We start from the raw sequence: 15548 nt of genomic DNA, 5'->3' as shown, positions 1-15548 counted from the left end.
TCATCGACTCGCGAGAGTAGCAGGGACAAGCAAAACCCGGCTATAATAGTGTTCTGCATGTGCATGGTTAGTAGCCATGACAAGATGAAAGGAGGGGCTGGTAAGGCATGTACCCGGTCCAAGTGAGATAAAAGTCAAGACCCTGACTTGATGTTGTTGATGTGGCGTCGCGTTTGAATGGTACAAGTGAAGTGGTGTGAGCCGATATCACGACTTCTGTTTCCGTATGGTGGACCTCTTTGCCGTTAGGAACACAATGGAATACCTTATTAGGCTTATGCTAAAATTGTAGGGTGCTGGTACTGTTCCAGGGTACGTACGGCGTGGGTACGCGGGTTCTTTCACTGACAATACGACTGACGTCTGGTGTCAAATGAGCAGAGCTGCTCGATGGATTGCGTCACGACTTGGTCCCCATCTACTTGGGCCTCAAAATATGACGAACTCACTTGAACGCTGGCTTCTTCGGTCCATTCAAATCTTGTTCGAACCTGGACCCAACAGTGCAGAACAGATCACGAAGAGTGATTTTTCTCACCACCTGCTGGGAAGCGCATATGATGGGCTTATAAAAATTCGTGATTCCGTATTGGGTAGCTCGCTTGATCACACTGGACGTTAGATCGACGAACCAACCCCGACAAGGGAAAGGCTGGTTCCTCTTGGCACTCCAAGAGGCTCAGTGGAGGGTTCCAAGAACGTAATGTACCTGACAGGCCGTTGGGTAGAAACGCTCACGGCGGCTATTGAAATAAAAACAGTTGTAGGATTGAGGCTGAGGTCAGAAACGAAGCAACGCTGGTTGCATGGCAAGCAACTGCACTCGAAGATCATCTTCAAGTCCCAGCACCCGGTTGGTTTGGTAATTGACATTGAAGTTGCTTCTGGTTATGCAGGCGACGGATCCTCAACGGGTCGCCCCGAGATAAAGGGAGCCCCATTTCTGACAAATAACTTTCGCTTGCGACATCCGTCGAAGTCACATCTGCTTGGCCGGTGCGCTCGTCTGTCTGTAACAGAAACAACTCCGTTACCATCCTATATCAGACACGGACCATCGCCCACAGGAACCTTGCCGATGTTCCGGCGAATATAAGTCCGTATGGTGCTGGGGTCGAGTCATAGAAGAGAAGAGCCAGAATGAATTGGGTTACGAGATGGATGCCATACATAGATGGGAAGGTGCGGTGGGGATAGAGAATATGCGTGGGATGATATTGAGTAAGAAACTAGGTAGGTATGTATGACAGTGTGATATATACCATTGATGAGTGTACGAGATGGCGGATGAGACGGAGATGACAATACAACAAGGTCAAGAGAGATATGCTCGACATGGGGCTTGTGCAAAAAGAACGAAAGAGAGTGTATCGAATGGTACAAGGGCTGCGTCGAGAAGACGTTTCATGCTCGTTTGCCTACCTTGTCTACGAAGCATGAAGCGTATCAATAGGACATATCAAATGAACAGAATGTGTGACGGTTGATTAGAGGGGCATTGGGGTAGGTATCGGCACGGCAGCAGAAAGGGTTGAACCATCCCTCAATTGTTGAAGTGATGGTGCCTTGGGGTGATAGTAGAGACGGCGGATGACAAGGACGTTGTTCAAGAATAAGAGAAACCTCCAGACTCATCAACGGAAAGACCCATACTTGGTCGGCGCAGTCTCGGATGCCCGAGCGAACACGGTTCGGATCGGTGATGCATTCGATGGCAAGGTAGCAGGATTGAGTACCTGCTAAGGTAGGCGAACAAGACGAGCTTTGGGTTCGGTCACGAAAAAGAGACGAGAGTTGGTCTGTCGTTCATTCTGTGGCTGATACAACAGCGACGCCGTTAGGGAGCGGTTAAGTCAAATTGTGCGGCGTCAGCGGCTGGCGCCGAAGGTACCGGTACTGCAGACACATCAATCGCATCACATGCAGTAAAGATTTATCGACACCGATGCGAGGACGGACAAAAAGACAAGCAAAGCAATATCCAGTCAAGGTTTAAGACGTTGGACGATATTGAAAGCCGCGATGAAGCGGTGATGGAGTGATGAGTGGAAATTTGGCCCTGGCCCTTGCCTTGCCTTGGACCTTGAACCGTGGATGATGCAAGGAGTGAGTGGGGAAGTGGGAAGGAGGTGTGGGCCGAGTTCCCATAGGTAGGTACGTGGAAGTGGAAGGTGCATGCGTTCATCGGCCATTAGGTTCCTACCCTGTTGTCAGTACCAATTAATTCTTAGCTGTCAGCTCTTACAGAGAGGCATCTTGACGGAGCTGTCTAAGGTATAGTGTTGAAGGAGAATAGAATATACTCTAGGTTTTACTTTATCATCTGCTGTGGCTCTTGAATTAATTCATGTCGGCTCGACTGTGATGCTGTTGAGCACACCAGAAAAACGCCGGTGCATTGTTGATCACAGCACTTCAATGCTTGCAGCGGCCGACTTGCTGATCTTGGACTTGATCTAATCAGATAACCTAATCGTATGGCGCCTTCAAATAAGCGTGAACCTGTCTTGCATGGTACCCACGTCAGTCATAACCAAAGTTTTCCGATGCAATTAATGCGGTATCAATCACATGAACCTTGTCAATAAATGCTCAGCAAGTATGGTCGTTATGCAATAACTTCTAGAAACTCTCTTCATTCAGCCACCCACAACTTTGCCGGTGCATGTCTCAATTCACTCCAAATGACGTATGTGTATAGCATTTGCTGTAATATAGCCAAGAGTCTATACTGTCTGCTTTCTTCAACTCTGCATTGATCTGGATACAAAGTCGCCTCCCAATACGGAAGTAGCTTGATTCAAGATTTGAACACCCCAAGCATATAAATTCACATTTATGACAAGTCTGGGCTTCGGGAACCTGAATCAGTCCGCTATACTTTCGTCTACAAAAAGTCTCTGCTACTTCGCCTCTAACCTGCATGCTGAAGAATGTGAAGCGACTTTGGTCCCTGACTGTGGCTTACGGCTCTGTGTCAATGAAATACCGGGGTCCAGACAAGCTACTGTAGGCACTGCTTTAGTCCACAGCGGCAGGATCATAAGAGGATAGGCAGGACAGCAGAAGATTACTGAACCAACAGCAGATGCCCAGTGCCGGAGTGTTGGTAAGGTCCAGATGTTCTAGATCACAAAATGCGCCTGTCCCGAAACAAGGGTTCAGCATATTAGAGAACAGAACAAAAGACATCAACATCAGATATCAGGACACTACGTAGGAATATCTTACGGTTTCGTCGATCCCATCGTGCCATACCACGGGGATTTCCAGAGTTACATAGTATGTCGTCCCATCAATGCATGTCTTATGCATAAGTTGATGGGTTTTTTTCCATTGCAACACAATGAATACGCCATCTCGACCGGGGTTGCTGTACTTGATGCTTGACACACCGTTATCGGTCTCAGAATGTCTTAGCAGAGATTTACAATCTAATCAATCAATGGGGCAGCTTCAGCGAAACCGCCGTCCGCTAGATCGTACGTAGTACGTACAGTACTGCAGCTGCAAGCTCAGCTCTGCACATCTTATCGATCAATGGCAAATTGGGGCTGAAGGCTAACTTAGTGCTTGTGCCTGTAACGGGTCAAGCCTGGATCCTAACTGAAGAGGGATAATTCAATTCACGAGCGAAGAAAATTTTTCATTGAGACTCCCAATTCTGCCCTCTCACATCGTTTATTTGATCGGTACCTGGCCCCAAAGAGTAAAAGCATGGCAATTCCATCCAATACAACCTCTTGCAAGGGACTTAGCCTATGCACCAGGGGCCAGTACCTAGTAAAATGACGGGCCCCTGGGGATCGGGAGCCAGTCAAGTTGAGGCTGGTGCACAGCGCTACTGTGACTTGGCTAATTAGATCTTATCAGATCCGGTTTATCAGATCATCAGATAATTCCCTCATCTCCACACTGGAGCATCTTAGTCTTCAGAATCCGCTCCAACTTGTTAATTCTCCAATCAACAAGACATTTCAATCTCTCGTATGCGGGACTGGCCCCTCATCTTCCTCCAACGGCATTGCAAAAACTCGAGTGATCGGCTTTTGTGGCATCCATGATCCATGTATATGCCGTCCAAGCCGTTCTTCGCCGCCCTCGTTGCTTGTCAGATTTTTCTTCTTCTTTCTTGTTTCAGGGATTGACGTCGTGTCGTATCGACCGGTGTGAAGTTTCACGCAGAAACTAAAAGTATAGGCAGGCCCTGCAGAAAGCCGTCATCGGCCCAAAATGTCTGGGTTCGGGCCCTTTGCCACGCCATGTCATGTCCACTTGTACTCCCACGCTCACGATCCAGCGGAACAATTCTACGTAGCGCCTTCAGGGTCTGCATCGGCCCAGTAAAGCAGCCAGTAACTTGCCCTGTCAACGAGTCTTCTCTTCAGTGCCTCCGGCAGTCCTGTAAGACCCTCCTCAACTGTGGTCCTAGTCCTATGCGCGGGAGTGGCCAGGTCTAGAGAGTTCGCCAAGCCCGCCCCTCGACGTTTGTAACGTCAATCTTATCTGATCCTTTTTCTCAAGATCATCACCGACGTCGCATCGTTTTCGTCCAAGTCCACGCTTCTTTACTGGGGATCCTTGGTTAGTTCTGCATTGTATCCGAGAAGAAACCTCCACCCGCTCCGACCATCAAAACTCCGCTTGTGCAGACATCTGAAGGGAAACACCGGAATCGACGTGGCCAGACGAGAGTTATTCATTGGTATGGATACGTATGTCGAGCTGTGGTTGATGTTTTGTGCTGTCGTATGTATGAGTTTGGTGTACAATAGACCTGGGCTTGACTCGATGTCAGATAACTTGAACGGCACGACACACACTCTTTGCTTAAAGATGTCAGCGTACATAGATCGCCATGCACGAAAGGCGCCTTACATATTAAATTCGTCCATATAGGTAGACGATAGGCATCTGTCTAAGATCATCGCATGCAAACTTTAACCAAATTTACGAGTTCTTGTCAAGCTGATCGGTCCCAAAAAGAGCATCTTCTTGTCGGAGTTGGTCCCGGCGTAAGGTCTGATTCTCTGGCCATTCGATGCCCATCGTTGCCTTATTGAAGGCTGAGTGCCGGTCCTAAGTCGTAACTAACGCACGCCGCCACGCATCCCTGGAGCATTCCGAGTTGCTCCAGGGGCTTGCAACGGTTGAGTTGGCGCTGGAAAGTGATTGTCGGACCCGCATCCTAGAGTGGTGATTGATGCTGTTCGGAGATGATCGTGCTGTTGCAGGTGCGTTCACAGGTGGACTGGAAGTTCACCCTCACCCTCACCCTCGCGCTACGGGACTTCACGGCGTCGAGTCGATGAGGTTCCACGAGGAGGGTCCACGAGGTATGCCGCGGCCATGGACGTGGAGGAACCACTTCAGAGACATTTTCCTTCCATTTGCATTCCCTTGCAGCCTGATGATCGGGCCAAGCCGATGCTTCCAAGCATCGTACCGACGACTGTCGGCTAGAAAGAAACTGTTGAGACAGCAATGGATCTATATGAAGGAACTGTAAGCTATCCTGTATTTGTCCAGTGCTATAAATTGGTCCGTGATCAAGGCATTCTCCCACAATACGGAAGAAAGACAAGATCGGAATCCACTTGAAGAAAAGCAACAATGAATTCGAAACATACGAAGATGATACAATACCATGCAGTAACTTAGAAGCTGCCCAAAAAGGCCTGCAGGACCCCTCCAAGCTAGAGCTCGAAAAAGATGGTGTTTTTTTCTGGTCCCGTCTGGTTTAGGTGGTTTCTGGATAAAGACGCACCCCTCCTCTAGCCCACCCAATTCCCGATCCCACCCTGGACATAGCTCCATGTTTTAGTGCACTAAATTACCTCTAGGCTGCACGCTACCTACAAGCAGGGCCGGCAGGGCCTGGGCTCTCGCTTTTGGGGGCTTGCAGCTTGCAATGCAGGTTGGGCGTGGTTTCACAAGCTCTTAACTCGACTTGACTGACGTTTTCTGAATGAATTCCGTCACCATTTCTATTCTTTGCTTCCTTTCTTCCGTTGTGGTCCAATCCTTTGCTTGGCAACCGCGGCTCCACGGTCCAGGATTACCCTTAGTAGTATGACCATGACCATACCATGGCCGGCACTGAGAAGTTGACTCTTCTGTAGTGGGCTAGTTGCGTGCTTTTAGGTACATACAGCACGTAGTGTCCCCATCATGGATGCAGTGGTTTCCATGTATCATGTATCATGTCTCCATGGCAAATGTACTGTACCTCCCCGAGTCCCATCTGGCCCTGTCATGTACAAGCTTGACATGGTTGTATTAGCCATGGGGAACTTTGATGCTGAACTAGGTACCTACTAACTGTACTCGTATCCGCCTCTTCCCTCTCATGTAATGGAAAGTACCTCTAGTCCACGGTAGAGGAGCTTTGCCTGCTATGCATAGCTGCTTTCTTGCTTCTTTCCTGAGGGTCCATCATCTGGTTATAGTTTGACCCCAAGCAAGAGAATTGGACCGAATCAATGGGCAGCTTGTAGATCGGATCCCTCCCCAAAACTACAAAATACCCATATCTCCCCCCATCTCTCGGAACCATCCCGTTCCTTCATTCTTCCTGTTCTTTATGTAAACCTGTTTGTTGCTACTCGGGCTCGGCTGATACCTACTTGACTCTCTAAAAGCGCATATTATACCCCAAGTTCCAGTCAAGGCTTCAACCACCATAAACACATAGTGTGTTAGCCTCACACTTTATAACTTATATATACCCACCACAACAAAACTCAGCCATCATGAGTCCCCATAGCGAGGTTTCTTTCTCAGGCTCGGATGCCCCAGTATCCAATGGTGCCAGCAACGGTACCAACGGACATTACAACGGCCACTCCAACGGCGCAAACGGTATCAGCAACGGCGACGAGGCTCCTCGAGCTGTTCGTCATGGACCTCGCGTTCACAAGGAACGCTCACCTTATCTGGAGTCAGCTCCCGCAAACTCTGAGTTCGATCTTATCTGCGCCGGATTTGGACCTGCTTCTCTTGCTGTTGCCGTTGCTATGCACGATGCTATCGCTGAGGGCAGAAAGCTCCGTCCTGATGGCGCAGCTCCCAAGGTTCTTTTCCTCGAGAAGCAGCCCAAGTTCGCTTGGCACGCCGGCATGCTTCTCCCTGGAGCCAAGATGCAAATCTCCTTCATCAAGGACATGGCTACTCTCCGCAATCCTCGATCTGAGTTCACTTTCCTCAACTACCTCCACAGCCAGGGTCGTCTAGTCGACTTCACCAACCTGAGCACTTTCCTGCCTGCCCGTACTGAGTACGAAGACTATCTTCGCTGGTGTTCTTCCTGGTTCGATCATGTGGTCGCCTACAGCAACGAGGTTGTTTCCATCTCGCCCGAGAGCAAGGAGGCTGGTGCCGTCAAGACCTTTGCCGTCCAAGCCCGCAATGGCAAGACTGGCCAGGTCCAATCTTACCGCAGCCGACATGTTCTCGTTGCTGCTGGTGGCCAGCCCTCGCTGCCCAAGAGCCTTCCCGCAAAGCACCCTCGTGTTCTGCACTCTTCCCAGTTCGCCAGCTACGCCCCCCAAATCCTCTCAAAGCAGAACGCTCCTTACCGAGTTGCTGTCATTGGTGCCGGTCAGAGTGCTGCCGAGATCTTCAACAATGTCCAGAACCTGTACCCCAACTCCAAGACCTACCTCATCATGCGCCAGGAGTTCCTCCGCCCCAGCGACGACTCTCCCTTGTAAGTTATACGTACGTGTACCTAGAGTTGAACTCATTGCTAACTATGACGCACAGCGTTAACTCCATCTTCAACCCTGAGTACATTGACACCCTGTGGCCACGATCTGTCAAGGCTCGCGAGACTCTCCTGACCGAGGCTCGCGCTACTAACTACGGTGTCGTCCGCCTGGAACTGATTGAGCACCTTTTCGAGAAGATGTACGACCAGAAGCGCGAGATTAGCGACGATGAGACCCTTTGGCCCCATAGAATCCTTTCGGGACGCGAGATTGCCAGCGTCGACACCAAGGGCGATGCCCTCGAGATCAAGGTTCAGCGCGTTAACGAGGGTCCTCTCGACGGCTTCGTCGACCAAGAGACTTTCGATGTTGACTTGATCGTCGCTGCTACCGGTTACAAGCGAAGCGCGCACGTCGACATGCTCAAGGACGCCTGGACAATGCTCCCCAAGACAGTGTCGGGACGCAACGAGTCTCCCAAGGGAGTTAACGGCTGGAACGTTGAGACACAGGATGGTGAGCGCAAGTTGGCAGTCGGAAGAGATTACCAAGTCAAGTTCTCTCCTGGTACAGTTGCCCAAGACTCTGGTGTTTGGCTGCAGGGTTGCTGTGAGGGTACTCACGGAGTAAGTGATGCATTGATTATCAGTACTAGGAGATCCATGCTAACAAGTTTCTAGCTGAGCGACACACTTCTCTCTGTTCTGAGCACACGTTCGGGCGAGATCGTCCAGTCTATTTTCAAGCAATAAATTGCCACGACAGCATGAATGAATGGAATGTTTACTCGAGTGTAATGGGTTAGCATGGACAGCGAAAATGGTCGGTTGGACTCGAAAAAGTAGTTCCCCGGCTTGAATCTTTTTTTTATATCCTCTTTTCTTTTTTATTTGTTGTCGGATTTATCATTACAGTACATTATCATCAAAAGGTGGAACAGGTTTTTATGGTGTTTTTGTAGATATTATTAGAACCACATATCATTGCATTAAGAAATATCCGTCCATGGCTCTTGAATCTTAGTCTCTACGCTCCCGGAACGTTTTGTCCCGAGTCATTGTTTATCATAAATATATAAATATCTCAGTGTTGGTAATATAGAGTCAGGTGCATATCACCCATTAGTTTGGCATTCCATGATCCAGCATCTTTTGGATCCTGGATCTACATAATGTCCCTTCGAGTAATTGTCGCCGTGATATCATACAAAGCTTTGGATATGACTTCATAACCATGGTCTGTCCTGCACCAAGTGTTGTTATTGACCTTTAAGCGCAGTATCTCCGCTACACCAAACGGGTAAGCCTCTGGAATTGGCAATACCGATGAGAATCTTTCTGATGGGCATGACATCTTTCGGCAGGCAGAGAGCAGAGAGATGTTATCAGTATCAAGTTCGGTCCATGTCGAACCTTGGTGTTGAGCCATTATACCCTTTCCTGGATGATCAGGGACCCGACTCAAGACACAGCCAACTTGCTTCCCATGTCAAGTATCCATTCGTATTTCGGACAATGAATTGCCATATTGAGATTGATGCAGAAAAATGTCAGAACGAAAAACGTTGCTTGAGTAAGCAGAGCCCTTCATGTCTCAAATAATGACATTGGAAAAGCTGACAAGGTTGCAATCCCCTGTCAAAACGACGTTATCCGTCTGATTCCATGCGGGTATTGATTGGCGTCTTGCCTCGGTTCGCTTCTGGCGTCAAACCTAACCAAACCTCTTGGGATCCATGTGTCTGTGTCAGGTCGACTGTGCATCGGTGATAGCATTAACTCAACGAGATCTGCAGCACTTGAATACGGATAAGCCGGTCAAACTTTTGCTTCTGAGCACGATCAAGACTCAGAGTTTAGGTACATATAGCGAATGGACAGTCAGAAGTAGTGGAGAGGAAAGGTTAGACAAGGCAAGGAGAGGGTTATCTTGACCGTGCCGCAAGCGAAACGAACCATTTCCAGTTGAAGGCTTCTCTTTTTTTCTCCCTTCCTCTTTCTATCTTTGGTCATGGTGAGTTTCCCCATAAATGATTGACCGGTTTCCTATTTCGATTTTTCTTATGTCCGCACCAACAAAAAAGAGCAGTCACGACCAAGATCTCGGTTCGTGTTTCTGTGCGTTAAAAGTCCAGTAAGGAAGGAAAGACCCGACAGAAAGTGATGGGAGTGGGGGACCACCACCTAAACTAAAACTACAGCGGTTGGGTAAATCCTGTACCTTTTTGAGAAGAGAGCGGAGCGGAGTTTTTGGCCCCTAACTATCCTTCACTTAGCTGCTGGTAGGAACCTGAAATCAAGTCAACTGAGCACAATTGAACAGGGGCTGACTGGCTCACAGTCAATGGAAGCATACGACGAATGTTCTGTTTTCCTCTTGGAAAATCAACCTTACCTAGCCCAGCACAGCACAGAGCGAGCCGACCCGACTGCCTAAGCCATGAAGACCGACTCTGAGGAAACTGGAGTACAGTCGTCTTCGGCTACCTCTACTCCTGCTCCTCCAACATCAGCCACAGCTACAGCTACAGCCACTCCTTCTTCTGCTTCTACTCCACGAAGGCTTCCTGTTAATCCCCGACGACACAAGGTCGCTCCCGAGCATCGTAAGCGTGTCGCCACAGCGTAAGTTGTCTTTTTGGTTACTTGACTATTCTGTATCTCCTCTTTTACGCGGTGGATGACATTTTGATATATGATATACCCTCTAAAAGGGTTGTCCATCCACTGTTGCGCACCATCTACCTACCTACTACCTATCTATCTCTTCAATCAATATCTTCTCATCTTCTCATCTACTCAAATCTCGATACACGTGTCCAAGAGAACATTGACTCGGTCTAACAAATGTCTTCGCTTAAAGGTGTAATGCTTGCAACGTGAGAAGAGTCAGATGCTCTGGCGAGCACCCGTGTCGGCAATGTCGGTCATCTTCACGCGACTGCGTATACCCTCTTCCTGTTGAGAAAGTTACTGTTACACGTACAGAGATCCAAGAGTTGAAACACAAGGTCGACCTCTATGAGCGGGTTCTTCGGGATACTGTACCCGCAGCTATCTCCAACGCGGTTACTGATGCCGCCAGCCGCCAAGAGCTATCCGTATTGCTTGGCTGGACGGCCTCTGAGTCTGGTCACAATGGATCTCGTGTTGGATCAACAGCTCATACAACACCATCATTAGATGGCCATGCACATATCGTGAGAGGCCCCTCCGAGCTCCCCCAATTCCAATACCCCAGCATTCCTCGCCAGTTTCAGCAAATCTCGCATTCCCAATCTCAGATTCCGTATCCGGATGCGCGAATCCAAGATATTAGCCTCGGACTATCACGGCCACATCCTCCCCAACTATCGCATTCTATATCGACTCACCACCAGAGACAAGATGACGATGAGAACCTGGCATCAACCGAGGGCCGACTGCTGCATGATCCCGATGGCCATGCTCGTTTTCTCGGCGAGACGAGCGGTGCAACTTTTCTCGATAACTTGAAAGAGTTCATGACCACGGTTCTCCCTCTTGCCTACCAAAATCTTCGTCCAGGCTCAGATGGTAGTGCGTTCCTGTCGAGTCTTGGTAGCTATCAGACATACGACTCTCGTCCTCTAAATAATCGCGATATCGATCCCGCATGGTTCCCCTCTTACCCCGAGATGGACTCGATGCTTTCTGAGCTACGATACTTCATTCAAGACGGGAACGGCAACTGGCCAAGCGGAGGTATTCATTGGTGGGGGAATCTACACACAACGCCCACAATTCCCCTACTAGAGCGAGATTCACAAATGGTCCGGTTGACCAAATGTCGCCCTCTGGCTCTCTATCAGACCGCGTTTGCTGTCGTCTCGCAGGCTACACTGATGCCACCGCTGGACATTTCTATAGACTCTAATCTCAGCGAGAACTATTACAGCAGGGCGCGTATGCTCCTGGGGAACCCTCTTGACATCACGCGCTTTACGCCGAATGAGGTTGCAGCGTTGACTCTGATGGGCTTCTACTTGATCGAGATGAATCGTCGCGATGCTGCGTATATGTGTGTGAGTAGCGCCATGCATATCAGCATCATGCACGGTTCTCATAGAGGCTGGCTTGACGAAAGTGGCAAGCGAGTTTTCTGGACGTTATATGTACTGGATCGTTATCTGAGCTGTCTGATGGGAAGACCCCCAACCATTATGGATGATGCCATCCGTTTAGAACCACCTTGTGATGCTCCGTATGTTTACGCCTCTGTCCCTGATCGCTGCTTTAGCTAACATTGTGCTACAGATCCATGCCCCCAGCCGACGGTCTCAAGGCACACGTTGAGCTTTCACGGATCTCGAATCATATCGTGTGTAACACATATCGCATATCCCCTTCGAAAGATGTTGTTAGGCCCATAAGAAGTCTTGAAGGAGAAATAAGCATGCTTGATTCTTGGAGTCTAAACCTTCCGCCCTCCTTACGACTGTCAAGTAACGGACTGAGCGATGATCCAGCAACCTGCTTACTGCACATGTACTACAATCAGGTATGTTGTTTACTCATGTCTACTATCTCAGCACCTAACTTTGTTTTGCAGCTCATTATCTTGACTATACGCCCCGTCTTCTTCGCTCTAGTCAAAAAGTCGTTCGCAGAAAAGCTTGTCTCTCGCCAATGCTCATTGAGCACGCATCCCCAACTTCCTCACCTCAAGCGGTGCATTGCCTCGGCAGAACACAACATTCGGTTGGCACGCCAGATCTTACTTGTCAACCACCCCCGAAAACTCCTCCAGGCCGGCCTTCATTTCATCTTCAACGCGGCTATTGTCTTGATGCTGCAGCAGTTGGTAGAGGATTTGTGTCCATCATCCAGAACCGAGAAGGCTCGGGCACTCGATCTCGACTTTGTGATTGCCAGATTCGAGGATGAGAGTCGTGTGGGCAGCAACTATGGCCGAGATTGTGCTACAGTTCTTCGAGATCTTCGCGTCCTTGTGCAACGACTTCCTATACCTGTTGATATCAACACAGCGACACGCTCTATGAACATGAATCAAACTTCAACAACCTACGATCCAATCGCGAATCGTACAACGGTGGATATGGGACAATCGTGGCCGGACAAGTTGGCCTCGGAGGCATTGCAGCAGCCAATTCTTGTTGATCAAGGACATATGTTATACAATGAGTTGGTGTCGTGGATCGACGTTGACTGGCAGTCCTATAATGGGTATCTCATTTAGATATATATCATATAAAATATTAATGAATAATAAGATTGACACCGGTAAAGTCCTCTTGGTAGGTTTTACAGATCTGCCTATCGATCGAATTACTCGCATAGGGGAGTATCGTGGTGCTTTGACTCCTGACGATCGAGAGGCATCCAGTCGAGGTTCTCCGATTGCGGGAAACTTTACGGATTACGCCTTCCCAGACATCCATGTTTCGCACGCGCAAATTTAGAAAGTTGTACAGAAAATTTGAAAATGCAAGAGCAGAACAAAAATATGCTTGGCAAGTCAGTCCTCGCTCTTCCCATTGTCATGTAAGAAGTAATTAAGAGGAAGGTGACGTCTGAGAGTCATGTGATGAAGTGGGTGACTCTTGCAACCGTCGTATCCATGGAATGTCTCACTCGTAATCTCGCTATTCCTTCCATTATCTCTGCCTGTCAAATAACTTTGATACCAAGTGAACTTTGCCTCTAGTCATCATCGCTCGTGTTGACTGTCGCAAATCATTACCGCAAATGGCACCTCTCGAGCGCCGAGCCGTCGCGACATGCTTCATCTTCAAATTCCCATCCGATGACATAGCACAGAAGCCAAAGGTTGCTCTCTTCCGCCGGAGTGGTAACGTAAGAACATATCAGTAATCCTTGCCCCATCATATTCCTGTCAGATGGTTGTAATTTGTGCTTACATACTGTACCCAGACACAAATATGCAGGCATCTCTGGCAGTGTAGAGGAATCCGATGCGGATCCACTTTACACAGCCTGGAGAGAACTAGAGGAAGAGACAACTCTCACAAAGGATTCTTTGCATCTGTTTCGAAGAGGGAAGCCCTTCTCATTTGTTGATGACTCAATTGGAAGAGAATGGACAGTCAATCCTTTTGCCTTCATTCTCAAATCAGAGAAGGAGGGTGGTCAAGGCGAAGCTGGTATCAGAATAGACTGGGAGCATGAAGGTTATGAATGGTTCGATCCAGATACCGTCAACGACTCAGATGACTTCGGGGGTGTTCCGCGGATTCTTGAAAGCTTCCGAAGGGTGTGGTTCAATATTGATCTGGGCGATGCGGCTGGCAACACCCTTGCCACATGCTTGATGGCTTTGCAGAACGATCACGAGAGCGGAGCTCGCCAGCTTGCTTCCAAGGCTCTCGACACATACATTGATGTGGTCAGGACGATCGACATCTCAGATCAAGACCAGTGGTGGAGGAACGTCAGGTTCGCCGGATGGCATCTATGGAAGAATGGACGGGAAAGCATGGGTGCATCAGTTTTGAACACTGTTCTGTCGAGTCTGGGCATAATTGAAGGCAGTATCATGTCCGGTGATTCGCTGAACAAGGGTTTGATTGAAAAGATCATCGAGACCCTCAACAAATACGCTTACGACCGACAGGCTACCAGTTCAAGAACTGGAGCTTCGTTTCAAGCCTTCCTGGAACGCCATCTAGAAGGAGATAGGCCAATCAAGATTCTTACGCTTTCTTGCAGCTCTACCATCACATCGGCCATCACTCACGTTCGCGGGAAGGGCTCGTGGCCCATTCATGTCCATGTGCTCGAGTCTCGACCACTTTTCGAAGGTGTCAAAATGGCTCAAGCAATTACTTCTTTTGCTAGTGAAAGCAGAACAAAGCTCGAGGTAACAGTCCACACTGATGCGAGTGTCGGTGTTGCGGCGAGAGGTATTGATATCGTGCTAATCGGGGCGGATCTAATCGACGGAACAGCCGCAGTTAGCAATAAGGTCGGTTCACTACCCACCATCTTGACAGCCAAGTACGCTGCCCCGCAAGCGAAAATTGTCGTTCTTTCTGAGAAAGAGAAGGTGTTGCCATTTCCGCCCCCAGAACAGGAGGAAAATGACCCCTCGGAGGTTACGCAAGCTTGGAGAGGTCTCTCCGCGGACCTCCTCGATGCCCCCCACTCTAAAGTAAATGTCAAAAACGTGTATTTTGAGAGGGTCCCATCTGATTTGATCGATCATTATATTACAGAGGACGGGGTTACCGACGCTGCGGGCATATCGAGATACGCCGAGGATGTCGCAAAGAAAGCTGACCAATACTTTACCAATCTATGAGAAACGAATCCGAGCCAGCCAGTCCTGCACCTGGACCTTAACCCCAACAATGCGAAGAGTTACATTACTTCTATTTCATATTCGGCCAATAGTCGCGGCATATGACCTTTCCTGCATTCTTTGGTGCCTTGGAACATCTGACAAACGCTCCGGCTCACGCTCACCGTGTGGAAACATGATGGAATCAATGTAGCAGTGGGGACTGTCTGACACTTGCCGCTTCAACTGTGAGCTCTGAGCCTTGAGTCTTTTAACGCAATTTCAACGTGCCTATCGTCTTACTGCAGTGGCTTCAACCTGAAGCTCCAGTGGAGTACTCCGTACCGGTGAATCTGACTGGGAACCAGAGTTTCAGGCAGGGGATGTTTGTCGTGTTAGTTTGACGAATCGCACCGACTGTTGACTTCTCAATACGGCAACTTTATCGTCTAGGTGCCTTTTTCTAGAAGGCTCATTCAATCATTCATAAGTCCTTTTACGAGGCGAGGCGCAACGATTAGGTACCAGGGTGTAATGACACGCTCTCAGTAAGCAGCGCGA

The 15548-nt window shown here is 48.9% G+C and overlaps 2 protein-coding genes across 2 annotated transcripts; both read left to right on the top strand.

Annotated features, from left to right (window-relative positions):
* Window positions 1-6752: 6752 nt before the first annotated feature.
* On the top strand, window positions 6753-8461 carry FIESC28_07164 (uncharacterized protein; the record flags this gene model as incomplete). The annotated part of the gene is made up of 3 exons (XM_031161305.1): window positions 6753-7708; window positions 7765-8335; window positions 8390-8461. The coding sequence occupies 3 exons, from the start codon at window positions 6753-6755 to the stop codon at window positions 8459-8461; spliced, it is 1599 nt and encodes a 532-aa protein (XP_031014638.1).
* A 1687-nt stretch (window positions 8462-10148) lies between these two features.
* FIESC28_07163 (uncharacterized protein) lies at window positions 10149-15008 on the top strand (the record flags this gene model as incomplete). The annotated part of the gene is made up of 7 exons (XM_031161304.1): window positions 10149-10314; window positions 10697-11930; window positions 11984-12227; window positions 12279-12913; window positions 12977-12984; window positions 13395-13538; window positions 13636-15008. The coding sequence occupies 7 exons, from the start codon at window positions 10149-10151 to the stop codon at window positions 15006-15008; spliced, it is 3804 nt and encodes a 1267-aa protein (XP_031014637.1).
* Between the last annotated feature and the right edge of the window lie 540 nt (window positions 15009-15548).

The sequence above is a fragment of the Fusarium coffeatum genome, assembly GCF_003316985.1.
Source record: "Fusarium coffeatum strain FIESC_28 chromosome Unknown BRIP53273_contig_157, whole genome shotgun sequence".
Classification (NCBI taxonomy): domain Eukaryota; kingdom Fungi; phylum Ascomycota; class Sordariomycetes; order Hypocreales; family Nectriaceae; genus Fusarium; species Fusarium coffeatum.
The sequence above is the reverse complement of the archived record's forward strand: the minus strand, read 5'-3'. Positions and strand labels throughout refer to the sequence as shown.